The sequence below is a fragment of the Sturnus vulgaris genome, chromosome 21, assembly GCF_052056855.1.
Source record: "Sturnus vulgaris isolate bStuVul1 chromosome 21, bStuVul1.hap1, whole genome shotgun sequence".
Taxonomy (NCBI): Eukaryota; Metazoa; Chordata; class Aves; order Passeriformes; family Sturnidae; genus Sturnus; species Sturnus vulgaris.
This window is the reverse complement of record NC_142263.1, coordinates 5,783,990-5,810,895: the sequence shown is the minus strand read 5'-3', so window position 1 is coordinate 5,810,895 and position 26,906 is coordinate 5,783,990. Positions and strand designations below refer to the sequence as shown.

Genomic DNA, 26,906 nt, shown 5'->3' with positions numbered 1-26,906 from the left:
GTGGGTGCTGGCTATTGCATAATGTGGGCACAGCAGGAGTGTTCAGGGCATGGGAATGTCTTGCCTTAGCTGGAAAAACTTGACTTCCTTCTCAAGCTCATTTGCCCTAAATTTGCATAGTAAAATCAGGCTTAAAGGAGTTTCTGATCTAAATATCCTCATTCAGCCCTTCCCCTCCGTGCTCAGACTCCTGCAGCTCTGTAATGCAGAGCTTGGGATGTCCTTTCTCCCAGCCTCATCCCCATGCCCAAAACAGCTGGAAAGGCTTGGAGCAGGGCAGGGAATCCCGTCCCAGGACAGGCAGGGCACCTCTCAGTCCAAGCAGCAGGGATGCCTTTTGGCACTAAGGGTTTATTTGTCCTTGGTACGTATAAAATGCACATATAAACGTGTGTTTACATGCATTGTGTGTGTATGGATAGGGATGTGTGTCCATGTCTCTGTCCACCTGGCTGTGTGTCTGTCTTTGTGTCTCACGATGAGAGGACAGGAGTGCCAGGGGAGGTTCAGGTTGGACATTGGGAGGAAGAAAGGATGATTAAACATTGGAATGGGCTGCCCAGGGCGGTGGCGGAGTCACCATCCGTGGGTGTTCAAGGAAAGACTGGATAGCACTCAGTGCTCTGCTCTGGGCTATGAGATGTTTTCCATCCCGACCGATTCTGTGATCTCTCGGTGTACGCTCCCTAATCCCCGTGCTCACCCCAGGGACTCCCCCAGCACACAGGGGACCCCGCAATGTCCCCTCCTCCTCCCACCTGCCCGGGGCGGGTCTCGAACCCGCGGCTCTGGGCGCTGCCCTGGGGGCTCCCCCGCAGTCCTCCCGGCCGCCAGGGGGCGGTGCTGCCCCGCCCGGCGGCCCTGGGGCCGCTCTGGCCGCCGTGCCCCGCGGGCAGTTGCCATAGCGCCGCCGCCGCCGAGCGCAGGCACCGGCACGGGACCGCCCGCTCCAGGCCCGCCGGCCCCGCCGCCAGCCGGGACGCGGCTCCTCAGGGGGAAGGTGAGGAGCTTGGGGCGCTGCTGGCGTCAGGGGGCTGCCGGGTGTGTGGGGCTGTGAGGCCTCGGGGGGAGCTGAGAGGGTTTGGGGAGTGCTGGCGGTGTGTGAGGCTTCGGGGGCTGGAGCACTGAGGGGAGCGTGGAACATTGGGGTCCAGAAAGGGCTGGCAGGTTTGGGGAGTGTGGAGCATTGGGGTCCAAAAAGGGCTGGCAGGTTTGGGGAATGTGGAGCATTGGGGTCCAGAAAGGGCTGGCAGGTTTGGGGAGTGTGGAGCATTGGGGTCCAAAAAGGGCTGGCAGGTTTGGGGAATGTGGAGCATTGGGGTCCAGAAAGGGCTGGCAGGTTTGGGGATGTGTGTGAGGCTTTTGGAGAAGCTGCCAGGGTTTGGGGGTGTGGGGCAATGAGGGCTGCCAGGGTCGAGAAGGGTGGATGGGGTAGGGGAGCAGGTAAATGTGGAGTCCTCAGTTGTCACTGAGGGTTATCCAGGGGCTGTGGGATGAAGGAATGGCTCTGGATTGGGGGACAGGATTTGGGGGCACAGGGCAGGGGGAATGGGGCTGCTCGAGTTGGGACAGGTGCAGCACCTGGGTTTCGTTTTGGGGAGATGAAGTCAAGGGGTTTCCTCACAGAATTTCCCTCGTGAAGGTGAGTGGGGCTCTGGTGCAACCTCTTTTTTTCATGGTTAAAAGTGGTGATGAGCAACTCTTCCCTCTCTGAGTTCTGCTCCCAAAGGATCTCTGGGGTTCAGTAGGTTATTCTGCTCAAATTGCTATGAGAGCTGAGGAATTCTGGATAAGCACCAGCCTTCTGTACTGCTCTGTGCTTAAATTATTGTCTCTTTGCATTTTAGCATGTCCAAAGTGTAATCTGGTGTTAAGGATCCAAATAATTTCCTTCTCTGCTCAAAACTGGGGGTGTACTGCAAAGTGAAAGCTGAGAAAGTCCTCCCTTTGCTGTAGAAAGCAAAAGTTGTTCAGAAAATAAAAGTCCTCGAGTCCTTCCGAGCAGTTTGTTCCTCTAAGCAGGTCAAGGTGTTTCCTGTGGGGAAAGTATTGACTCATCCTCTGATTTCTTAGCAGTATTTTAGTGTTGGCAGGTTAATAAATGTCAGCTCTGCAGTGAGAACAGGATCCTGTCTGAGTCTCCTCAGGTTAAAAGGCTGAGGATGGACAGGCCCAGTGTTTGACCCTGTGATAAAGAACCAGTTGCACTCCAGAAAAAAACTCGGCTGCTTTCCAACACTGCAAGCACAGCCAGCTGTGCTTAGTCAAGTGTAGCATTAAAGGTGGATAGGAACGGTTTAATTTTATGCCTCTTGGATTAAGCTGTGCTCAGGGTAATGTTTAATTGGCTGAGACAGAAGGAGTTTATTTGTGTGTTTCATTTGAGCTCACTTCCTGCTGTGTGACACACAGCGTGTCTTGTGTGGGGAGCACAGGATGTAACCTCGGATGTCGGTTTGGGAGGGCTGTTCCACACCAGGGCACGGACCTGTGGCAGTTTTCTGATCTTTCCAACCTCACCGTGGGCTTGGTGAAGAACTTAGTGGATCTACAAGAAGCTTTTTCAGCTCTCCAGATCATTAGGGTGAGAGAAGACAGGTGCATTTTAAGCTGGTATTTTAATATGTTTACACTGTGGTGGGTTGTATTTCAACACTTTGAAACTCAGATTTTAAGATAGATGATCATTAAGGCATGATTGCATAAACAAAAAGAGTTTTAATCCCTTGTTTTCCCACTGTTATCTTGTTTTTCCAGAGCTGAGGAGTGAAGCAGAAAGCTGTGATGAGCTCTAAGTGTTTATTGCAAATTCCAGATCCTTGGCTTTACCTACCTCCATCCATCAAATATTGAATTCCTGAACACCTTTGTGCCCACAGTGATGGGGAGGGGGATCTTGTAGTAGTTCTCTGTAATCACAATTGTTTTTGGTGGCACAATTGGGTCTAATGAATGGAAACAATCACCTTTGGCTGTTGTGTTTCCCATTGGGAAGCAGGGTTACCCAGCTGCAGCACTCTGTGACTGCTCATCCACTCAGCTCTAGCAACTGAACTTTTAATTAAAGGTTGATTGCCATGACAGTGGTGCTCATGGGTTAATGCTTAATTGCTCAAGTTTTTGCTGAATTGGAATAGTTTTGAAGTCATCATTTAAGTATTGTGTTTAATTGTAGGGGTAGAAAAAGTAGGATGGCTTTCAGTGAGGCTCAGTCTTTCTCATTATCAGGTACCGTGTGATTTGGTTCCTAAAATGGGAGCTGAATGCTACTCTGCACTGAGAGTATGAGGGAATCATATATATGAGTTTTTGGGAGGTTAGTGGTCACTAGTTGAGTTTATGACTGAAATCTGTCCTCTTCACATCTTCAGTTTTCTGTTTATTGATTTCAGCGTGGGTTTGTGTTTTGTTTCTTTGTTAAATGGTGTAATTTTTACTGCTTGTGTAGCTTTGCACCACTGTTTGTTGTTAATAACGACAACGAGATTGTAAACTCTTCAATTAGGCTGGAGCATGATCTGAGCTGAACTTCCAGTGCTGTTATTAAACCTGGAGCTTGGACTTTGAACCAGTTTTTGCCTGGAGGGGTGGAAGCAGATTTCCATGGTCTGCTCTGTGCTCTGCTCTGGCTCTCCTGGGCCAGCTCAGAGGGGGCTGTGTCTGACCCAGCACTGCAGTTTGTGCCCTCAGGTCTGGCTGGGTAAAATGCTCTCCTCATCTAGGGTGTGTTGGTTTCACTGTAGGAAAAATGGTGTTTAATTAGGGTTAGGCTACTTTCCTGTCCCTTACAGTGTTTTTTCATAGGATATGGAATCACAGAGTGGAGTGGGTTGGAAGGACCTTAAAGTTCCTCTGGCTCCATCTCTAAACCTTCTGACCAGTCCTGAGGGATACAGAGCCTGATGTGAAGACAGGAAATCAGAATACATTGAACCAAGTTCTTGTGCTTAATGAACCAGGCTGTGGGCAGCAGGATAATGTGAGCAGCAGAAAAATGTGTGCATGTGGCCCTTTTTTTGGGCACAGCTGTGTGTGTCCTGCTGCTGAGCAGGGAGAGAGGATCTCTGGGTGCCTGGTGCTTCAGAGAAATTGGTTCTTCTCTCTAGTCCCAGCTCTGACTACAGACATGGCCCAGCTGTACCTGGATATTGCTGGCAGAGTGGACTGAGCTCTGGCAGTGGTGCAGCCAGAGCCCTGCTGAGGTCTCTGATGCTGCTGTTCACTGCCTGTGCCTTGTGCTCTGCACTTCCATCTCTTCACCTGGTGCAAATGTTCCCCCAGCCCTCCCCTGACTGCCCTTTGTGAAACCCCAGCCTGGCTCCTGCTCCCCAGAGTAATTCCAGTCGTTTTCCTTGACAGTCCCTCTCTGTGGTTTCCCATCCAGCCTGTTTTCCTCCCCTTCCCAGGGACTGTCCTTACAAAAGCCAGGGATTGGGAGTGTGAACTTCCCTGAGCAGGGAATGCTTTGCAGGGGTGAGTAAGTGGAATTTCTGTTTCACAGGTGGGGACAATCCTGTCACTGCTGGGCTGATGTCAGGACCAGGATTCACCTGCATGCAAAGGTTTCTAACCCCCTGCTGGTAGGTGCCTCTAAAGTTGATTATTTAGTCTTCAAATAACATTGCAAAGTTGAAAAATTACCCTCTTCTTTAAGGAACCAAGAGTATGACTGTCAGATCAAGAATTCAGACTTTGTATTAGGTTTTTCCTTCTTTCTCAGCTGGTTTCCTCAGAACTGAAATGGCTTATTCTAACCTCTGACAGGCCTTTTTGGCTTGTTAAATTTATGCTCCCATAAGGGTCTTTCTTTAGAAAGAATCGTTGTTCTGAGATGCTGTTAATTCTTCTCAGTGTCTGTAAAATCTACAACTTCTTCACATTAATTGCTCTTGAGGTTTTCAGTTTACTCAAAAATATTCATCAGGCTTCTTTCTCTAATGCCCTCTGGCTCCTCTGCCAAATAGTCTTGGAATAGGAATTTCCACATTTAATTTCAGTGGAGGCTAAAATATTCATTAAACATCAGCTTTTTTAATGCTGTCACCTTTTTATTTATATTCAGAAGGTTGTAGGATGTGCTTGTAAGAAAATACTTAAGGAGCATATGCTTTGAATCATTGAGTTTAGGCTGATGTTAAGTGAGATTTGAAACTCATTAAATGTAATTTAAATTTAAAATACTCTTTTTTGGGAGTATCTTGTTGCGTGGTAACCTCTGCTGCAAGAAGGATGGTTCATTTGGGCTTTATATATTCTATATATACACATGGATGACTTCAAATTGCAGTGTCACAAGTGGCATCACTGAATCCACACCACTTGAGCTTTTATTGGTTTGGCTTTTCCCCAAATGAGTCAGGAGCTGCATCCCACAGAATTCCAGACTGAAACTGATGGGATGCTACTTTTTGTTGATGTCAAAATACCTTGCTCAGAGCAAAACGACAGCTGGCACCAAAGGATGGCTGCCTGGTGTCCTTTACCCAGAGACTCACATCAGCACTTCTGTGTTTGAGTCATCCTCCACGAGGTGAGGTTGTGTCATGCAGGAATCAGTTTGCTTCCATGGAAGTGTTGGTGCTTCCCAGGACTTTGCCTGGGCCTTGATTACTTGGAAAACTGCCCAGCACTGCTGTCCCTGGGCATGGAGGCTGATAAGCAGCAGCTTCATGCTCTGCTGTAGTTTGGTGTTAAAATAATCGTGGTCAGGCTGGAAACACAACTGGTGCTGCAGCTCTGAGGCAGTGAGCAACTCCTCTGTGGGATTGCCTTTGAATTTGTTTTATATGTATCTTAAAAAGGAGCTTTTCTTCATCTGCTGGAATAGATTTCTTTAGAGACACTTGAATTTGATAATCTGAGGGCAAACAGGCCTCTGGGTTCCTGAATGGTTTTTAAAATGGCAAATTAATGGTTAAAAGAAGGGAAATCTCTGTTTAGATTAACAAAATAACTTTTTTATTACTGAATCCGTGAACCTCTTCCTATATATGTGCCCACAGTCTGGGCTAGCTGCAGAGACGGATAGAATGTCAAGCTTGATAGATTGTTGGAGCTGGTTTTTGGTAGTTAAACGATAATGGAGCTGTTGTGTGCTTGCAGGGAAACACTGAGCTCTGTGTGCAGACTTCAGCCTGGAGAAAGTTCCAATTGTTCCAGAGAAGGGCGAGTTCTAAAATGCAGCTTCTGTGGCTGGTGGCACAGCTGGCCAGATCCCTGCCTGTCCTGAGGCTGTTGCACAAGCATTGCAGGAGAGTTTGGAAACAGTTTATTTTTCAGATTCCAAGTAAAGTGTAGATTTCCAAGTCCCCTGTGACTGTATAATCCAAAAAGTAGAAATTGAAGCTGGTTTTTATGTGGGGGCTGTTTCATGCTGTTGGAGCTCAGGGCCCAGGTTCCTGCCAGTCAGACAGAGGCTGATATTGCATAATCCATGCCTTATGTCTCTCAGATGGAAAGGCTGATCAGTTGTTGCAGGGGATCATGGAGATCCTTGTCAGCTCAGTCGAACCTGATCTGTCACTGTGCATCTTCTCGTGCAGAGGGCTCTGGGGTAGGAGGAGCAAGATTTTGTCTCTTATGCAGAAGAGAAACAAGAGGGAGTTGAAACATGAATTTAATAAAAATAAAGCCCAAGCCATCAGTATCCTTTTTGGAAAACTGCTTTTCTATTTCTGCTGTTATTTATACTATTTGTTACTTGCTCCTTTGACCTGAATAGAAATCACAGATACATTTTTGCAATGGAAATACCAAAGTCGGGAAGGTCATTCTGAGTGAAGGAATTCCTGGAAAGAATTGAAATATGTTGTTCACTTGCTGCTGGGCTTCAGGACTGACTTGGAGTGGCTACAAGGTTTGCAGGGAGAGTGCAGCTGGAATTCAAAGCACCTGTAAATGACTGCTTGTATATGGCAAAATAGCACACTTGGAAACAAAGCACTTGCAGCATTTCTTTTTATCTGCCTTCAGAGATACCTGAAATCTGCAAATTACCTTATCTGATCACCCTGATACCATCTCTGAACTCTGCCACGGGTGAAAATCTATTTCAGGGTTAAACTGTGTGTGTTTTAGAGAGAACACACAGCACATTTAATACAGATTTGCTATTTTGGTCCCTTGGAACCCTTAACATTGCACGATTTCAGTTTGTTCAGCTCTTGCTGTGGTAAAGGCCGTTTATATCAGGTTTTTCAAACAATGTGTTCAACTGCATATAATGAAGGCTTTTCATCCAACAGAATGTAGGCCAGAGCCCAGCCTGGGTGGTGAAAGGCTTTACTTTGTCTGAGAGGAGTAAGATGATCATTCTTGGAATGAGGCCTGTCTCCCTCAGTGCTGCTCTGCCCAAAGCCAAACTCACTTCTAAGACATTGTTCTGGAGGCCTGGGCTTGCTTTTTTTTTACTTCTTATAACATGAGTTAAAGCTTTCATTGCTCTGGCAGGAATAAGAGATGCAGGCTTGACATTAAATCTAATAAACAGATTTTTTTTTTTTTTCCTAAAAATTCCCCTAATGAAAGAAAATGTGAAGAAAAGGGGATGAACTCTTACTGTCCACTGTGTGATTGACTGATCAGCCTTAATCCTTGATTATGGAGGAAACAGTCTAAATGTATTGACCAAACCTTTTAAACTTCTAAGGAAAAGGGTTTTTTTACAGCATGTACAAAAGATTTGAAATCTAAAATCCTTAATGTTTTCCTAGCCATCAGTTTGACAGCATGCTGCTTCCTTCACACCTTAAGTCCCAAGAATGTTTGTCTTTTTCTGTAGTTTTTTTTTTTTTTTTAAAGGCCATGCTTGTCAGTAACAGTTATTTTTAAGTTGAAATGCCCCTTTAAGTAAAAATAAGCGTTTTGAGAAATATTTTATTTTGCATGTTGACTGTAATTTTCATTGTGAACTAGGGAAGGGTTCAAAAAAACACAAAAAAAAGGCACAAAAAAATGAACAAGACTTGCATTGCTTTTTGCACTTGCATCAAGCATGAATTTGGTCTCAAAATCATCTTGTTTTATCCTGTTTTTTTTAATATTCTGTGTTGTAGAATTGTTAGAATGCTCTGCAGAATTGCAAGGAGTTGTTCACTCACTCTTCTTTCCTTAAGTGCCTCACTTCTATGAGCTCTGCACTTCTCTGAAAGTATTTAATTCCTTTATGAATACAGTACTGCTTTAAAGAAATGAAATATTGATTCCATTCCCTGATGGGGCATTATCTGTATTTTACTTATGGAAATCACAAGCACAGAGAACTGAAGTGGCCCAGACTCACAGAGCTGGAAACTGAAACTAAAAATTCTCACCCTGAATTTTCCCACGTTATTTATTTCATTACTAATCTGAAAATAATTACCCAATGGTATTTTTTAAAAAAATTGGATTTAAGTTTATTTTTAATAGGAATGTCTGGTATCTGATTTAATTTGTGTAATCAAAAATGTGTCAGTTTCTGCTGAACTATTGAACTGAGAAGAGTAGAGTTCAAAAGAGAAGAAAGGTCATGCTGATGTTATCAGGTCACTGCTGGAAAAGATTGTGTCATAGGGAGCTTCTTACTGGCAGCAGTCCTGTCTGCTTGTGCTGAAATGCCAGATAAATTGTTATTTGTTTGGGATCTGAGGGCAGAAGTGAAGATGTTTTGAGGTTTTATTTAAAAAATAAGTATTCTTCATTGTTAGAGGGCTGTGTGAAAACACAAGACAGCTTAGGATGTTCCCAACCTCCATGATAGTTGGTTTTATTCTTCAAAGCCCTAACACCAGGATTTAGTCTAATATGAAAATCTTGTCTGTCATTTTACAAAGCAAAAAACCCCCAGAATGGAAAGAAATGCTTCTGCCAGTTACAGAAAAGCAAAATGAAAATGTGACAATGCCTGTGTACTGCAAAGGTTGAGGAAAAAACCCCAACAGAAGGTGAATTAAAAAACCCAACCAAAATCAAGTAGATTTATTGGTTTCTAAAGCCCAGTGATTTCTGGAGCACTGACTCATGGTGTGTGAATGCCTGGGCTTGCCAGGAGCCTGCACTGAAATGTGACCCTGCTGCCTTGGGCCATATATGGGAAATTTCCCTCTGTGACAAAGGTAGGGAATCCAGGAGATGCAGGTCCCGGGCTGAAGCGTTCCTTACCTCCCGTCCTCTCAGTCTTCTGTAAAAATGCATTTTCTGGGTCGGATCCCACGTTCAGCACTTGTTTGATCCCATGAGCTGGGTTTAGGTGAGCTCTGCCTGTCCTGCCTCTCTGCTGCACACAGGTGATGAAAAGGCTTGACAAAGAACTTCAATGTTCTGCCATAATCGATGTACAGAGGTGTGGCAACAAAGGAGAATTACCTTTTTTTGGGTCATGGCTTTAGCTCCCAGATACAAATGTTTCCTTGCATGGTTTGTGAGCCCCTGTGTGAGGTCTTGCAGAATCTCCTCAGGATGTGCCCCCTCAACTCAGCAACCAAAACCACGAGACCAGATGGCTCTTGGGTTTGTTCATGTTTCTGTTTGAATAAAGCCCAGATTTCAGGCTGCTTTGGTTTGGATTTCTCAGTCCTTAATATTCTGCAGAGATGGAGGCTGGAGAGAGAGAGGCACAGCAGTTGAGCCAGGATGGTGGTGAAGGAACCCATGCAGAACCTTCCAGCCCTAGAAACAAGCCCTGCTAAGGCTGGAAATGGACTTTGCCATAACATCTGTCCCATCAATGCTGTACAGAGTTCATGCTTGTCCTGCTGGCACACACTGGGTGCTAAGGCCTGAACTCTCCCTCAGTTTTCAAGCTCTTCTCCAGGGCTGCATGTAAGCAATTCTGAATTTCAAATGCTTCCGTGCTAGAGATTGGCACAAGAATAATATTTATGGAAATGCTTTACAACTTCAAAGCCCCTCTCAAAGTTCCACCTGTATTCACTTCCTTCAGATGACAGTGGGGAAGTTTCCCTTGTCCACAGATAAGGTGACTAAACCATACATAAACTCACTTTTTTATTGTGCTATCTTTTTTTATCTCAGGAACAAAACCAGTCCTCAGGTTTGTAATCAACATCCTGGACCTTTTTTTAACTGCTGACTAATTTCTAAGTATTTCTGCAGCCTGGGAGGGCAGAGCTTCCCACACCATGTCGGATGTGACGTGTGTGCTGATCTCTGTATGTGTGTGCTGAAGGAGAAGATCTGCAGCTGCATTTTATTTTATTTCAACACCTAGTTTGGATTTGAATTCAGATTAATTTGGAATAGGCATAGCTATGAAATGAGTCTGCAGTGTTTGTGCTTGTTACGATGTATCTCAGTTATATACATCCAGATCTGTTTCAGTCCAGCCAAATAAAAATTATCTTTTTTCAGGCTCCAGTTAAATGGGTTAGAGGTTGCCTGCCAGTCTGCACAGAGCTGGTGCATCCAGTCCTACTGCACGTACACTTTCCCACTTACATAAATTCCATGGGGTTTAGGTTCATTTTCAGCCAGCAGCTCCTGGAATAAGGTGGGGAGAAGAGTAGGTTTGGCATGTGAGAAATTTTGAGACTATATTTTGATTTTGGACAGGGGAAATTTAGAAGTTTACTAGTTAAAAATAAACCCATAGCTTGGCATGACAAGTAATTTCCAGGATTTCCAACTGGTGTTGTAATTTATCAGCAAACACTCTCAATTCTGGGTGCCTGAGACACAGTGATAGCTTTAGGGCCAACTGCAATCCCAGTTTCAGAGAAAATTAATGTAATTCTGGTTAGTCTTGTCCAGTTCTGAGTTTGAGGAGCTCTGTCTGGGATAATGCACCTCTCTCTTCCCCTTCAACTGCCCACATATGCTTGTGCTTCATTCCAAAGCTGAACTGTTGGTGAATATGTAATTTATCCAAGATGTGTGATTGTAACCATAGGCCTTTGGGGCCAGAGATTCCAATGGAAATAGCTTCATCTCTTTTACCTGGAGTAGGGAACTTGAGATGTGATGAAAATACAAATCTATATCCTTTCTCCTCCCCTTTTTTTCTCCAGCTCCCTGAATTCCCCCACTTAGGAGAAGGGTGTCATTAAGCCATCTGACAGTTTTGAAATCACTCTCCAGCAGAGGGGATTCCAAGCTGTTCCCTGGTTAAACTGTGGATCTGCTCCTGTTTGTTTGCAATACCCAAACACTGAAGTCACTGACTCCACAGCAGTATTTTGCAGCACAGCAGAAACTTATTTTCAGCAAGGTTCTATTCTGGGCATTGTAAAATTTGCTGAGAGAGGGAGGTATTTGTAGTGTGGGGAGGAAGAGGAGGAGTCCCTGAAAAGCTCCTGCTGTGCCTTTGGAGCCACTTTGTGGCTCCCAGGTGGGCACAGATCCAGGAAACCTCCCCCAGCTGTTGGCACGGGGCTGTCATGGAGGAGTGGTCGAGGTGGGTTTTGAGATGAAATCTGGATAGGATGGACCCTTCCTGGAGTGGGGCTGGCTAGGGAAACTGCACAGTTATTTAAATGTTCAGGTTTTCATTGAGGATTTATTGCTACCTATTGCAATTACAGTTTTAGCAGTGACCAATGCAGCTGAATCCAAGAAAACATGTGAGGATAGGAATGAAAGGAGAGAAAAATCCAGCATGGACCTTTTTCTCCATAATGAGAAGGACTGGTTGAGTTAGGAGGGGATAGCCCAGGATTCCTGGACTGCTCCTTGCTGACATTTTGGTGGAGAGGTTCCACTTTCAGTGATACTTTTGGGTGTGACACTAAGGATAGAGACACTTCCACCCATTCAGGACACTGGGAATAAGAGAAGAGTACTCTGGAATCCTGCTTCTCCAGACTCTCCTTTCTCCTCCTGACTTCTTGGTTCATGCCATAATTACAACTGATTTATTTCAGCCTTGCTGAAATACCAAACCAGTGTGAAAGAGCACAGCAGCTTTTGGAATTGTTTTTCAGCATAGCAGGAGAGTGGAAGGGAGATAAGCCCAAGATCACCGTGTGTCCCTTGGGAACAGGTATGGGACTAAGGAATTGAGATAGACTGGATAAGAAAAATAATTTTCTAAAATCACATTATTTCATTAATCACTTTTTGTTTTCTCTTAAATTTGCTGGAAGAATATCACTGACTTGCAAAGGAAAAAGGCAGTTGACTTTCTACCTTGGCAGATGTCTTGAGACCTAATTACAGTTAACAGCAAAAAGAACTTTTTATCTAAATATTTTTCAATATATAAAATGTACTTTGGGTCAAAATAAACAGTTTATATTAAAATAATACTCACCACAGGTATCCAGTTCCTTACAAAACAGGATTTCCAAGCTTCTCATGTTAAAATGGGGGAAATGTGGTGTTACTTGTGCTACAGAGGAGAGGGAAAGTGGGCAAGAGTTGAGTTTGCAGTTCAGGTGCAAAGCTGGGAGTCAAGTGAGAAGGTGTCTGTTTTGGAATTATCTTTCTGAGCAACGCTTTGTAAATCCCACAGCTTTCTAAAACAATTTTCTCAATTTCAAATGGGAATTGCAGCTCTCTAGTTTCAAAGAGGTGCTTGAAGCCGAGATCCTTTGTGCTTGTAACAGTGCTGGTGGGATTTCAGGTGCAGATCTGTCTGTAAACCTGAGCAGCATCAGGTGTTGCTGCGAGTGCTGATATGCACTGCTACAGCTGCAAAATGCTCTCGGAGTATCTGCTGGATTTTTGTCACGTATATAAGAACTCATAATTTTCCTCTCGGCTAAGCCAATTTTCCAGGGGCTTACCTGGCAAATGGTCTGCTCAGTGTAAACCAGGTTATGGCAGCATGAAAGGAGCTTTGTCTGCACGATGGTTTCCTCTGCACCACGCGGGTGGGAAGTGACTCTCGGTGCTTCTCTGGGCTCAGCAGCAATTGAAGGCGTTTGAGCAGAGCTGTGTGTGGCTGTGCTGAACGCCTGTGGCCCCATTCCAGCTTTTTCCTGCTCTGCCTTGCACCCTGCCCCAGCGGGCTGCCGTGTTTACTCTCTGCTCTGTGGTAAATGGATGTCACTTCCTTCATTAAAATGCTGGTGCCTGGCCAGGTTCCCTTCCTTTGGGCTCGCACGCTCGGAGCAGCGGCGCTGCCGAATCCAGCTGTGTGCCACGCTCCGGGATCTGCTCCTGCCTGCCTCGTTGGGATCTGCTGAGCCTGCCCGGCTTCTGAGCCCACACACACGGAGGCTTTTGGAGGCTTCTCTGGGTGGAGAAGCGCAGGTGGAGCAGGGGCTGGAGATGGGTTATTGCTGGGGGGCGCAGGCTGCGCTTCCAGCCAGGGACTGCGCGCAGCCCGTGGGGAAGGTGTAGGCAGCGCTGGGAATGGGGTGCCAGTGCCAGCCTGCCCTGGCCAGCCTCTGGACATGAGCATGTGGGTGCTGTTCAAGGGCATCCCCTGATGTGCCTGGCAGTACAGACACTCGTGGATGCACAGGATCACAGCCAAAGGGACACAGAAATCCTGGACACTGTTCTGAGCCCTCGGTGCGGACTGACCTGAGCTCTGTCGCTGACCAGGGGCTCACCTGAAGAGTCTCAAACTGACATCAAAGTTGCTGATCAGACTGGTGAGCAATTAAATATTTGTCTTTGTAAGGATTATTGCTGTTGCATGTTTAGATGATTAGAGATGGGAGATATTTCCAGGCTTTTGGAAGTCATGGAACAAAATGGAAAAGTGTTTCCTCCTTCCATATCACAATTTCTTGTGTCTCCCCCACCTGAGCACTCCTAGCTGTGATCCAGTGCTTGTATTTATTTACTCATTTTTTCAAGGTGTTCATGCTGTCACCTTGGGCACAGGTGAATTAGTACCTTTACTCATAAACATATTTTTTCCTATCCCTACATAAAAATCTGTCAGTCTTAATCCAGTTGTTTTATACAGTAAATTAGATGTACTTTCCTTGTGACACATTTGTGTCCCATCTCTTCTTTTCTCCTGCTCTGTACTGGTTGAGACACTATGTCTGCAAATGTCATGCTCAGACTGGCAGCCTGCTCCCTTCCCTTGTCCCTTCTGCAAGTGGCTCATTTGCTGACTTTTCCAGCTGTCCCAACATATGGCTGCTCCCATTTATCATAATTCAGGTCTGTGCTTGGGACAAAGGCAGATAAAAATAATACTTTGTGTATAAGTGGCATTTGAGCAGATTATTCTATAGCTCTGTTATCAAGCAAATGCTATTTTTTTGACCTAACTGTGAATTCAGATTGTAAGTGGAAGGTCATTAGTGAAACTAATTTTAGCTAGACATTTCTTATCAGTGCAGGTTTGTTGAAATAAAAAAAAAAAAAAGTAGTAAATTGTAACAATGACCAATTGTGCAACACTATTAATGGAGCACCAAGGTGGTTAACTCATTAAACACTTTAACCATTTCAAACAGCGTTCATCAAAGTGAGATCTGATTAATTTTACGGGGGTTACAGCATGGATCAATAACAAAAATAGTAATTTTAAAAGTGAGCTATCAATACATGAGTATTTTAAAGCCTTTTTCTGGCCTCCTGAACAATTGCCTTGATCTTCAAGCTGCTAGAAGTGTCAGGAATGAATGATTTAGTGATCAGCATTATCCCAGGGTTGGTGTGTTGTGTTGAAAGCTGTGTCTTAGCAGAGTTGTGGAGGACACGCAGTGTGTGTGTGTGTCCAGCTCAGCCCCGTGTTGTTGTGGAGTGTCTGTAGCTGCTCACTGCGGGTTCTGAAGGCAGTGAGAAGGTTCTGAAGTGGGAAGGAGGGATGAGAGACAGAGAGGAGCTGGGCGGTTCAGGGGGCTGATGGAAAAGCAGCTCCTTGTGTGGGGAAGCTGGTGGGGCTGATGAGCCAACAGCACTGCAGGGAAGCCAGCCCTGGCAGAGCTCTTCTCCTGCATCTCCCTCCCTTTCTGGCACCCAGCTCCATCTGCAGTAGCCTCGAGGGTCATCAGCCCTGCTGTTCCAGTGGTTAAAGGCCTCTCAGGAGCAGAACTACTTGCTGCTGTGGTTTCTCCTCGTGTGGGAGGAAAATCAGCTGCTTCTGGGAGCTCAGTTCCTTTTGATCCCTTGATTCAAGTGTCTCCTTGGTGCTGCTGCATTCCAGCTGCTGAATTCCTGAGCAGTCACGAAAAGGAGCCAGACCCAGTCCCTGAGAGCTTTATTATACAGAGCTGGAAGCTCATTCATTTCGAGATGTTCCTTTGCTCGCTCTAGTCCCTTGTTGTTTGTACCCTTAGGAAAATAAATGCAAGGTTTATATTCAAACATAAACCACAGTTTCCCTCTGCAGCCACAGCCTACCCTTTGATGAAATCCAAACAGCATGTGTAATAAATCCTTGTGGAGGCTGTGATCCCTGATACTCCAGCTAGCAAGGTTATGGCAGTGATATTGCATATGGAGTGAGAACCTGAGTTCAAATACTCTTTAAAATGAAGATGGAAAGTATAAGAATCCAGGTCTGCATTATGAACCCTGACTTCAGCTATGTATGGGAAGAAAATCTTGACATCCCTGGAATTTCCTTCGGAATTAAATTAATTCAGAGCTCCTAGCATTGTGTAGAAGGTGTTAATGAACTGGTGATGAAATTAATTTCATTCTCCTGTTTAAACGCAGTGAAGAGAGTCATGGCATGCACAGCTTCATACTGGAAAAATAAATAATCAAATTATAAAAGCAGTCCAGCAGAGCATGGTGGAGTGCTGGCACCACTTTGTCCATGGCAAGCACCTCCCTGCCATTTACTGGATTTCTCCTGTCTTTCCTTAAAGCAACTGCAGAAAGGAGATGAAAGCCCCTCTTCCCAAGGTGATTGCCGTGTGGGTGGATGTGTTTGCAGGTCCGGGATGCACTGTTTGATCTCGTGTCTCCACCCTTGACGAAACTCCCTCTCCCTTTGCCTTGGCACATGCTCCAAGCACAACGTGCACTTAGGATTTAGGGCAGGTGGTTTTTGGCTGGCAGCAGTCGCTGTTGGGTGCCTGCCATGCAGCTTCCAGTTTGCCAAACCCAGCTGAGCTGCTCAAGGAGTTGTTTCTGTGGCACTACAGGCACCTTGTCCAAGGATAATGCTGCTGTCAGTAGTGCCTGTAATGTCAGCTATTCCAGCAAGTCCACATCTTTTATTCAGGAGGTTCCTGGAGAATTCCTGAAATCCATGCTGTCATTAAGTTTTCCAAGCTGTCACACTGTTATTAGCCAAGTTACTGTAAGTTTTTTTCCCAGCCCCAGAGCACAACACAGAAGTAGCTCTTTCCACTGGGTGGTTTTTGTCTGGGCAATAATTTGTCACTTTGTAGCTGTGGAGCTCCTTGGGTGCAGGACAGCAGCTCCTTTGCAGGGGATTGACAGGATTTGTACAGGGCAGAACTCCCTGGTTCTGACTCTCAGACTGCCACATCTGTAACATCCATCCCTCCCTCCCTCCATCCTTCCCTTGGGGAAATAAACAGTTCCTGGACTGTGCTCACCACGTACCTCTGGATGGGTAACAGAATAAATAAGGAAATAATTTTGCTGTAGCAAGTATTGTAGAATTATCAAGGCAGTTGTCACCCTGAAATTCCACTGAGGCATTCTGCTTGTAATTTTGAGTCCTGTATTGGGGGCAGTGCTCATTTCCTTGGCTCTAAAGCTGATCCTGTCCAGAACAATGGAAAATCCCTCTTGAAGCAGCTGCTGAATTTTCTCTCTATTTCTTGCTGCTGTTTCAGTGCAGCTGTAGGCAGCTACAGAAGTGTTGTACCTGTGTGCTCCTTTCTATCCAAGAACAGAGGTGCCATTGGAAAACTGTTACAGAGCAGGGGACAGTCCTGGTTGTTGTTTGTTTATGGCTTTTCCTTTCAATGCTTTTGTAGTTGAGCAGGATTAAGGTTCTTCTAAAGCAACATCTGAGCTTTTTGTTGGCCTGTTAATTCCTGGCAGTCACAGAGCTACAACCCCAGCTGAATGCTGAGCTCTGTCTTATTTTATCCCCGTTTGTGCACTGCCTTGTGTTTTTCTTCCCAATGTTTGACATGTTGCAATGTTCCAGAGTGAATTAATAGGCTGTCTTTTTTCAGGAAAACAAAGTTTTTGGGGGCAGGCAGTAGCATTTGTGTATTCTCTTATCGTGGGTGGCCTTCAGCTTGCAGGGGTCCTTGAAACAGGAAGGGAGCTGAACTCTGGACACAGTTTTCCACTGCTGTGGAGGCTGTGAATGCTTGTTGGACTGTGCAGCTTTCATGTTGTTTAGATTTGTGATTCCTAGGAACAAATTAAACCTCCAAAGACTGTGATTTCAAGCAGAAATTCTGTATTTTTGCAAAAGAAAGGCTCTATTAACTTCTGAGTGGGACAGAGAGCTTGGAAACGAACGTGCAGAGAGAAAAAGGGTAATTGTTTTTTTATCTGTGCCATCTAAAGTGCGTGTTTGATTGCAGGGCACAGCTAATACAGATGGATGATAGAGTATTTCTGTTCATGCACTGCTTTCCTCCATGTATTTATTGGGATCTCATTGCCAGCCTAAGTGCAATCCACACTATTTATTGAGGTCTGCTTGCCAGCCCAAGTGTCATTTCCACTGCAGCGCTGAGCACATCAGCCACACACGAGCCCACGGTGTGAATGTGGAGATTTTCACTGCAATGTGCTGAGCCTGCAGGGAGGGCTCCTGCCTCAGCTCACACTGTGGGGTTGGAAAGGCATCTGTCCAGGACAGCAGGGACTCTGCCCAGCCAAATTCAGCCACGTTTGGAAAGGATTAAAGATGCCACTAAAGCAACAGATACTGGAACAGCAGCAGAGTGCAAAAGCTTCCCAATTCAACGACATCAGCCCCAAAGATTCAGCTTAAAAAAGAACATATTATACTCGATAACCTTTAGGATTCATATCAGCCCTGTTCCCTTGGGAATCTGGAGTTTCACAGTGGCAATACTTACTGAGTAAAAAGCAATGGATTAGCTGTGCAGCTGAGAGATGTTTTATTTCCAGAAGTTTATAAAATCAAGCAGTTGCTGAACACTATTACTGAGGGAGCTGATTTTTAAGACATAAAAGAAACAGTTCAGAAAATCCCATGTGAGAGCAGAAATGCAGAGGAGGCATTTTGTATTCAGTTTACCTGTAAGTGGTGACACATGGTGTGTGCTCCAGAAACTGAATGCCCACATGAATTCAGATTTCTTTGTAAACTTCCAAAAGCAAGTTCAAAGCAGTGTATTTCTGGAATATTGCAGCAGACGTGGTCTGAGAAGACTTTGGAACTGAGCATTTTGCACTGGACTGTGTTAGGATTTTTGGTAAGTGTGTGTGTGTATATGTGTGTACATATAAAATTTGACTTGAAAAAATAAACTAGTGATTTTGTGTTCAGCTGCAGATGTTTTCCCAAGCAAGTTACCCAAAGCAGTATTTGATTTTCTTACATTACTGACATTGACCTGCTGTGTGATGATTCAGCCTTGTAATGCTGTAAATTCAGCTGAGAACTGCAGTGTGAAATCAGTGTCTGTCCTTGCTTTTATTTTATCTTTTTGGATTTGTAGCTGTAAACCTGTAGAGGGATTTAGGATAAAGCTGAGGAATAGCCATTTATGATCCTGCTGCTGATTTTATTTAACTGTTCTGTGCCATATAATTTGAGCTTTTGTGTTCTTATCCCGATGCATTATTACATCCTGATAAGTATTACAGCTTATGTGAAATAGAAACAGCCTGTTACAGCAAACTCAGAATCTGATATAGCCAAGTGGAACATAAATTTTATCTTATCTTCACTGTAGTCTCTTAGCCCCATGAAATTTTAGTAATAAAGTTCTCTTGATCTTTATTTGTCCCTTCTCACCAAGGCTGCATCATGCTGGACTGGGGGTGTGGGGTTTTGTGTGCGTTTGTCAGAGAAGGATCAGAAGTGGCAAAGTGCTGTTAGAAGTGAGCCATGGCTGCTGCCTTGTCCCCTCAGCTGCCAGCCTGACCCGAGCTGTCCCTGCAGGTACGATGTGGGCGAGCTGCTGTAACTGGTTCTGTGTGGATGGCTCCCCTGAGGAGATGCAGCCGCCGCCGGCAGCGCCCGCCCAGGCCTACTCCAACCCCGGCTACAGCTCCTTCCCCTCTCCCACTGCCTCCGAGCACAGCTGCAAAGCCTGTGGGGTGCACTTCGACAGCTCCTCCAGCAAGGTGAGTGCAGAGCCTGCCCTGCCTTCATTTCACTACAGACACACCTGTCCTGGAGCTGGGGACATTCCAGCTCACCTTGCTACAGGCATCATTCGTGTGACTGCAAATCCTTCAGCACGCTTCCCCAAACTGCTGGTCGTCACTTAAACATGAGTTACTGAATTTCTTATTTTAAAACACTAATGTCCTTTAAAAATAAATATTGTGGCAAGAAGTTTAATAATGTTTATGCTTTCTCTAAAGGAACAGCTACCTGACTGTTTTCCAAACTGTTGTTGCTCAAACTAAAAACCAGTGAAGTTTCTTGGGGATGTGTGTAGAACTGCTGAGCAAAAATTGCCCCAGACCAAACCCAGATCTGTTTTATCTTGCTTGTAAACTTGATTTGTGGTTATATAAATGCCAATATAATTGGTACCACAAGACTTAATTCGACAGCAAACCCTGCCTGGGGCATTATTTGGACATGGTGGGTCCTTTAATACTGCTTGAAAATGTTCCAGTGAAGAAAATTGTTCTGAATCCACATTCTGTGGCTTGTGAAGTGTCTGATCTACAGTTACTGAACTTAAGTATGTGAGAATTTAAAAATAATGGTAAATCCTGGCCACAGCCCTTTTACATTATATGGGAAAGTTCATAAATTGTTTTTCCTTGCACTTTTTTATTCATGCATGAGGACACACCTCTGAGGAACAGTGAGTCTTGGCAGAGCTGCTGCTTTCTACTCCCAGGACAACAGGGATGTTGATGCATTTTTGCACTGAGAAGTGCAGTTGCTTGAGGAATCAAACTGTGGTGATGTATTTTGGGGTGTGTGAGTACACTGAGACTTCTCCTGGTGCTGGGTCAGCTGCAGTGGGGCTGTCCCTGCTCGTGACTCTGTAGTGTTGTCTTTGTGAGGACACATGGCTTACTGAGGACAATGTCAAATCCTTGTGGGGAGAGTTACCCTGGACCCAGCACTTGCTCTTGGGCATGGTTGCAAATAGTGGATGGAAATAATTCTGAAATGAAGCCAATTCAGGCAGTTGTGAGCTGAACAGCAGAACCACAGCCCTGTTTTCCCCAGTGTCTCCTAAATACTTGTTCTAAACAAGCAGTGTCTTGTACAGAGCCATCGATGGCTCCAGATGAACTCTGAGTGGGGAGAGGGAAAGCTCTGGTGCACAAACTGTAGAGGATCTGCTAAAGCTGTTGAAAACATTCCTGCCCTCAGCAACTTCCCCCTTTTCCTGTGGGATCTGGTGTCTGTCCCTGTGCTTGTGTCCAGCTGCTCCCGCTCCAGGCTGTCAGGGAAATTGAGGCTGAGGTTTGTGTTCTGTATTCCAGAGGGGGCTCCCAAACCTCCTCCCACCGTCCTGCTGCCCCAGCTCCTGAGCAGTGGTCTCTGGGGCTGACTGGAGCCTGGTGGCTGCAGGAGGGGCTGCCAGAGCTCACCAGTCAGGTCTCTGAGGGAATGAAAACATCACTCACAACACACTGGTGTGTTTGGGAGATGTGGGCATTCCTCAGTGCTGTTGCTATGGAGGGAGAGGTGTGTGAAATTTCACTGTGCTGCAAGGACACCATGGAAAACTGCATTCTTTCCTGGGAGGGAGAGGCAGCACCTTTGAACTCCAGTGTCCAGCTAATGTTTATTCTGAAATACAGGGGATGAAAATTAATTCCTTTAGCACTTGACCATAAGGATAGCCTGGATTGCTTTAAAAATCCCCAACCCAACAAAACCCCTCACATAAAGCATTCCAGGGCTGTCTGAGCATGCTGACTGTGCTGTCAGTGAGCAGCAGTCAGATGTGGCCTGACCTTTTAGGAACAAGTGGAAATGTACAACAACATTTGAAGCTAATCCTTCTGAAGAGACCAGTGCCTTGAATCACTGCCCTTTCACACAGAGTTCAGTGAAGTTGTAAAAGCTGCTTGATGCTGAGATGTTGCCAAAATGTCCATGTTTAGACACTTGGTGCTCAGATACAGGCTGGGGAGGTTTTTTTTTTTCTCTGAAGGTAAATCCTGGTGCTGAGCTGCTAAGTCAGAGACGTGCCTGGGTTTATTTTCACTTCCCAAATATATCCTTTGATAGCTGAGGCAGGATTACTGTTAATTGCAAGAACATATTTGATAGAACAGCCCTTGTGCTGTGTTTGCTTTGTGATACCTAAAGATAGGAGTGCTCAAGTAGGAGTTTTCTGGCTGGTGGAAAGTCCTTGGCTATACAGGGGCTCCCTTTGGAGCCAGGTTGGCAATCTGGATTTTGGGTTGTTTTGTGTTATTGGGGTTTTCTTACCTCAATTCATCTAATTGCTCCCATGTCACAGATGGGGGATTCAGAGGGCAAGTGTTACCAACAGGGTTATTTTCCATTTCTCTGCCTTTGTGGATTTGTTTTGTTCCCCTGCTCTAGGCACACACAGCCATCAATTCCTGTCTCTGAAAATTTCCTGAGGAACAGGATTGCTCCTGCAATCACAGGGTCACAAAAAGTCAATTACATATTTATTTTTTTTTATGGTGATGAAATTAAGGAAAACTCCTCCAAACTGGATGTTGTGTGGAAATTGCCCTTCCTGCCTTGCTTTGTGATTGGTGAAAGCCACTTTTCCTTGGCAGGGCCCCAAGCAGCAGTTTTGAGATGAGGTTTCAAGAGTTTTTCTCTATGGTAGAAATGTTCATGTCCTAAAATGCTTGAGCAGGAAATTGGGATTGTTTCCAGTAAGTGTCACTGGGAGTGTAGTACAGGCTCTAAAATGAGAGGCCTGGAGGTGTTCACTGGGGAGCAGGGGGTTCCAGGCTCAAAAGAGGAGCAGAAAGAGCTTTTGTAAGGAGCTAGTGTATTGACACCCTGTAAAACATCTGCTTTCTTTCAGCTGGGAAATTAGAGATGTTCTTCAATCACTACAGCAGTTCATAAACCAGTTCTTTGTCTTTGAGTTTGTATTTATTCTTCAACTCCACCTGTGTGTTTTTCCTTGCACAGCTCTGAAGGATCAGGATGTCAGGATTTCACAGAGGTGCTTGGCTTCTCTGAGACTGTGAATTAGCATTTTTTAACCAACAACATTGCAGTCACTTCTTTCTTCCCTCAGGACTTTTTAACAGGCTGTTCTGCTGCTGTTCCTATTGGAAAATGTAGAATTTGCCTTTCCAAAGGGTTGAGCAGTCAAGTTTCAGCAGAAGTCAGCATGGACTGTGAGTTCTTGGAACTTCTGAAAATCAGGCCCTGAATGACAAGATTAGAGCAGTATCAAATATAAACATTTAACAACAGAATTCAAAAGCTTGTAAAGCTTTTAACTGTCTGGGGCATAATATTTCCAAAACTTCCAGCACTTTCTGTCTAGCACTAACTGGTATAAAGTGTGTGTATTGTTTTCAAAATAAGCTATTTTTGTATAAATAAATGTCAGATTCTTTGACGTCTGTGAGACCTTGCTGTTCCCTGTCCCTCTTATGGTGAAATAAAGATTGATTCCATGATTGCAGCAAATTGGAGGGGAAAAAAGGAGGGAGGAATGTCATTCATAGCAGGTATTTGTGGAAGAGAATGTTTTTAAGTAGTTCCCTCCAATGCTGGAGCTTCTTAATGCACAGAACAATGTGCACAACTAGCTGGAATTACAAGTCTGCTGCCTCAATCTACTGATTTCCTCTGGCTTAAACTGCATGAGCAGGTGCAGAAAATTCCTGTCCTGTGAGGGAATCTTGTCAGGAGATCACATTTCATTCTGGGTAAATGGGGTGGGAATGGGGCTTCTCTAAGAACTGAGAAAGCTGCTGATTGCTCAGGGATCAGTCCTTTGCCTCCTGTAGGAACATGGGGAAGCACTTGGCACTTTTTCATGGATTGGAAGGTTTTGACTGTGCTTTGAGAGCAGCTGCTGCTCCCTTGGGCTGCGGCTGCCATGTGCTGCTGGCACAGGCCGCGGGCTGGCTCTCATTGCTTCCCCTCTCTTCCCCAGCACATCTGCTTGGACTGTAAGAAGAACTTTTGCACGTCCTGCTCAAACCAGGCCGAGGGTGGGCCCCTGCTCTGTCACCTGTGCCATCGCTTCCGAGCCACGGCTTTTCAGCGGGAGGAGCTGATCAAGATGAAGGTGAAGGATCTGCGGGATTACTTGGCACTCCATGAGATTTCCACAGAGTTCTGTCGGGAAAAGGAGGACCTGGTATTCCTGATCCTTGGCCAGCAGCCTGCAATTACCCAGGAAAATCAGATAAGAACAAACACATTTAATACCAGTGCCCGTGGACAGCAAGACTTTGTGAGTCACCCCCCAACCAACCTGGCCTCTCCTACCTCACACGATGAGTCCTCAGTGTCTGCAGATCCCATCTCAAGTTCAGAAGCTCAGGAACACCAACAGGTACAGTCTCTGGCCAGAACCATCTTTTGCAATCTCATTCATCTCTGTTTTTGGATTAAGTGTTGCATGTGGTTTTGCTGTGTAAAGCTGTGACTTGCTGTCACTAAGTTTGATGTGCCGTTCATTACGGAATTGAATCTGGTGGATAACGCTGAATATATCAAGCTCAGAACATCATCACTGCTCTGGGTGCTCTGACACATCCATTACCATAAGATGCTCCTATGACTGCTTCCTTTGGCACTTGCTGATGGCTTCTGGCACATGTTTGTAGGTGTAATTAAATAGTTGATACTGTTCTTTAATTCCTGTGCCAGATAACAAGCACAGTCTAAAGCAGTTTTGGAGCTGGAACTGATCAGAGGTGATGGGGGTGGCTGAGGTTTTTGGTGTCTCCTGCACTCAGATCAATAGAAGACAAACCCTGAGTCTGTTGCCAAGTCTTGGTTTATGATGAACCTGCAGTTCTGATGAACCTTGGCAGGGGCATTTGAGCTTAATTATTTTTTATTGACCTTGCTTTGTTTGTCTTTCTGCTCTCTGCTGAGGGAAGTTTACTCAGTGTTTGACAGCTGCTCCTTGTCCTATTACAAAGTTAATGGGTGTATTCAGTTCCCTGTGTGCCAGAGCTGTGAAAATGTGTGTACCTTCTCCTTCCTCAGCAGATGTACGTAGTTCAAAAGAAGAGTTCTCCTGGGAGAATCTTTTTTACAAATCATTAAAAGGCATTTTCATTCCCTGGTTTTGTGGATATTGCCATTCCAGTTTTTACCAGCCCTGCTGTCTTCCCTCACTGCCCCATGATACATTTCAGCTTCTTGTCTCGACTTGCATGACATCCTGCTGCAGTTCAGGCTCTTTGATCTTGATTGTTACTCTTGGGCTCTGTAAATATTAACAAGTCCCACTTGGATAAGTGGGATGGTAACATTACAGTCTCTTCGTGGGTAGGAAACCAGAGGGAGCAGTGGCTGCTGGGGGTGAGTCAGCTGAAATTACACTGCTCATTTGATCAAGTGTTCAGAGCATCTGCCCAGCTTCCCTTCTCCAGCTCTGTCACTGCTGCTCCCTCACTCGGTGTCTCTGTTTGCCCACTGCAGACCTCACCTGAGGAGGTGTTTGCCTGGTGAGTGTGAAGATCTGAGCTGGGTTAGAGGAGGGTTCTGCAGAGCCCTGCACTGAGAGCTCTGACATCACCGCAGAGCACAGTGTGACCCTCAGGGAAGGACTGCACATGTGCACATACAAGTTAGGTGTACAAATTTGGTCTCCTCCTGATCCAGCCTGGAGTTCTCTACTGGGCCTTTAAAGGTTCAGCTTCAGCAAGTGTTACTTTGTGTGAGTGCTGCACAGGGAAAACCCTCTGTGAGTGTGCCTGGCTTGTGCCTTGTCCTTCCTACTTGCCTACTGTCCTTCCAGACGTCAGGGACTGCACTGGCACTGCCTTGGAGTTGATTTCCCTCCAGAAACCCACAGCTGGTGAAAGCTTTATTTCCTCTTCCAGGCCAATGGTCATGTGCCTCCGAGCCCAGCCTATGGAACAGCAGCTGAGAATGCAGCAGAAGCAGCAGCAGCAGAGGACGAGACACAGGTTTGTGTGTCCTGGAATTGGATGGCTGGGAATACCAGGGTTCCTGGGCTGGGTTTGCTACCAGAGGTGAACAGTAACTGAGACTGACCAAACTAAATCAACCCCTTCTGTGGCATCATCCTGTCCTCCACATACAGAAAGACCTGGTGTCACTTGGACACCATAGCAGAAATTATTTAGTTCTATCTCAAGATCTGTGTTTCTCATAGATGAATTCAGAGTAGCCACTTCTCTGTACATCCAAACCTGAATCTCTGCTAACACGCATGCTGAAAATTGACTGAAATTGTAGTTCAAGCTGTTGAGGGCAAGAATGATTCCCTCTTTGCTCCCTCCCAGTCCAGTGACTCTGAGGATAACCTGGTGCTGGGCAGGAAGGCCTCCCTGTCTGACCTGACGAGCATCGGGGACATCAACGCGCTCTCGGTGCGACAGCTCAAGGAAATCCTCGCCCGCAACTTCGTCAACTATAAAGGCTGCTGTGAGAAGTGGGAGCTGCTGGAGAGGGTCACTCGTCTCTACAGAGAGAAGGACCTTCAACATCTAGGTCAGAAACTTAGCCAACTTGTGCCTGTTGTCCAGGTTTAGCCTTTTTACAGACAGCTGTGCAAGGAAATAGAACTCGCCTTACATTTCTGGTGCAGCAAAGTGAGGAGGAAGGAGGGAATGTTTTGTACAGAGTGAGAGGAGCTGAACTCTGCTCACCACTCATTGCTGTTTGAGGGACAGTTCTGGCAGCCCTGCAGCAGCAGCAGCACAAGGGCTGTGCATCCTTCACCCTCGGTGTTGTGCATGCCCCCAACAGGTCCCGCTGGGCACTGCCTCACCCTCACAGCAGCTGGTGGCTGGCTCTACAAAACTGGATATGCTGAGCTCCTTTCTCTCAGCTCGTGGTACATGGAAAAGCCAGCAGGGAAATGCCCTGCCCAGGCAGGAACTGCCACCAAAGAGCAGCTGGGAGATTGAGGGCACGTGCTCAGGGCAGTGGCTCCCAGGGCTGCCCAGCTGTGGGTAGCTGGGGTTTTTCACTCTCTTAGCACCAGAGTGTTCCTGCTGCACGTGCTGGGCCTGCACAGGTGGCTGTGAGGGGACAGGGGTGCACAGAGAATATATCTGGCTTGATTTCCCAGGTGCCAGTTTCATTTCAAGGGCTTTCCTTAAAAAAGACACATATTTGTAAATTACTTACAAGAGAAACTTACTTTAACACTTGGATTTCATACGTTTGTTTCTCAGTGTTGTTTTCTTAAACATATCTCTCTAGGCTTTGCCTTCTATGGATGATCCAAGATTTAAGATTTGGGGTTATATTCTTTCATTATCTTGTGCTTTTGATGCAATTTATCCTTTCACTCACTGTTTGTCTGTGTTCAGTCACTTGGTGATTGTGTAACAGCAGAGGAACTGGTACAAGGGGCTGCTGCAGGTGCAGCACTGGGAAGCCAAACTCTGTCTTAAAAATGGGGACATCCCTTTGGATCCTTTATCTCTGGGAAGCTTTAACTGTTCTGTAAGCTCAGTATAGGAGAAAGTTTCTTGTCAGTTGTTGAACCTGTCCTGGTCAGAGCCCAGCCTGAGCCTCCCATGGTGATCAGCAAAAAGCAGCTTTGGTTTAGCAACTCCTTCAAGGTTTTCAGCCCCTGCCTGGTAAAACTTCTCTCCCAGCTTTCTAGATTCTCACCAATTCCCTCTTTTCTTCTGTTGCAGTTTTGGACACTGATGATCAAACTGGTGAGTGAGATCCTTAATCATGGAGTTGTTTATTGGGAAAAACCCTCCAAGATCCAGTCCCACTAGCACTGTCAAGGTCACCCCTCTAAGCCATGTCCCCAAAT

General features: G+C 45.6%; 1 protein-coding gene and 1 long non-coding RNA gene across 11 annotated transcripts in view; one reads left to right on the top strand and one right to left on the bottom strand.

Annotated features, from left to right (window-relative positions):
- The first annotated feature begins 895 nt into the window (after nt 1-895).
- The window catches only part of RFFL (ring finger and FYVE like domain containing E3 ubiquitin protein ligase), a 28,903-nt gene continuing 2,892 nt past the window's right edge, over nt 896-26,906 (top strand). Inside the window, exons 1-9 of one of the 10 annotated variants that reach the window (XM_088176881.1) lie at nt 949-1,000; nt 2,413-2,584; nt 4,502-4,580; nt 18,174-18,236; nt 18,929-19,113; nt 23,076-23,480; nt 24,985-25,071; nt 25,411-25,618; nt 26,779-26,802. In XM_088176881.1, the coding sequence (XP_088033007.1) occupies nt 18,934-19,113; nt 23,076-23,480; nt 24,985-25,071; nt 25,411-25,618; nt 26,779-26,802 (904 nt within the window). In that variant the 5' untranslated portion in view covers nt 949-1,000; nt 2,413-2,584; nt 4,502-4,580; nt 18,174-18,236; nt 18,929-18,933. Of the gene's footprint in view, nt 1,001-2,109; nt 2,585-3,022; nt 3,980-4,501; nt 4,581-13,000; nt 13,539-13,577; nt 18,237-18,928; nt 19,114-23,075; nt 23,481-24,984; nt 25,072-25,410; nt 25,619-26,778; nt 26,803-26,906 lie in introns of those variants that run through there. The other 9 variants (XM_088176880.1, XM_088176885.1, XM_088176882.1 and 6 more) reach the window with 9 other exon arrangements.
- LOC148221511 (uncharacterized) lies at nt 5,936-12,865 on the bottom strand. Its single transcript, XR_015807884.1, has 2 exons — nt 12,248-12,865; nt 5,936-9,579 (listed from the first exon to the last, which is right to left on the bottom strand). It is a non-coding gene; the product is annotated as an uncharacterized LOC148221511 (long non-coding RNA).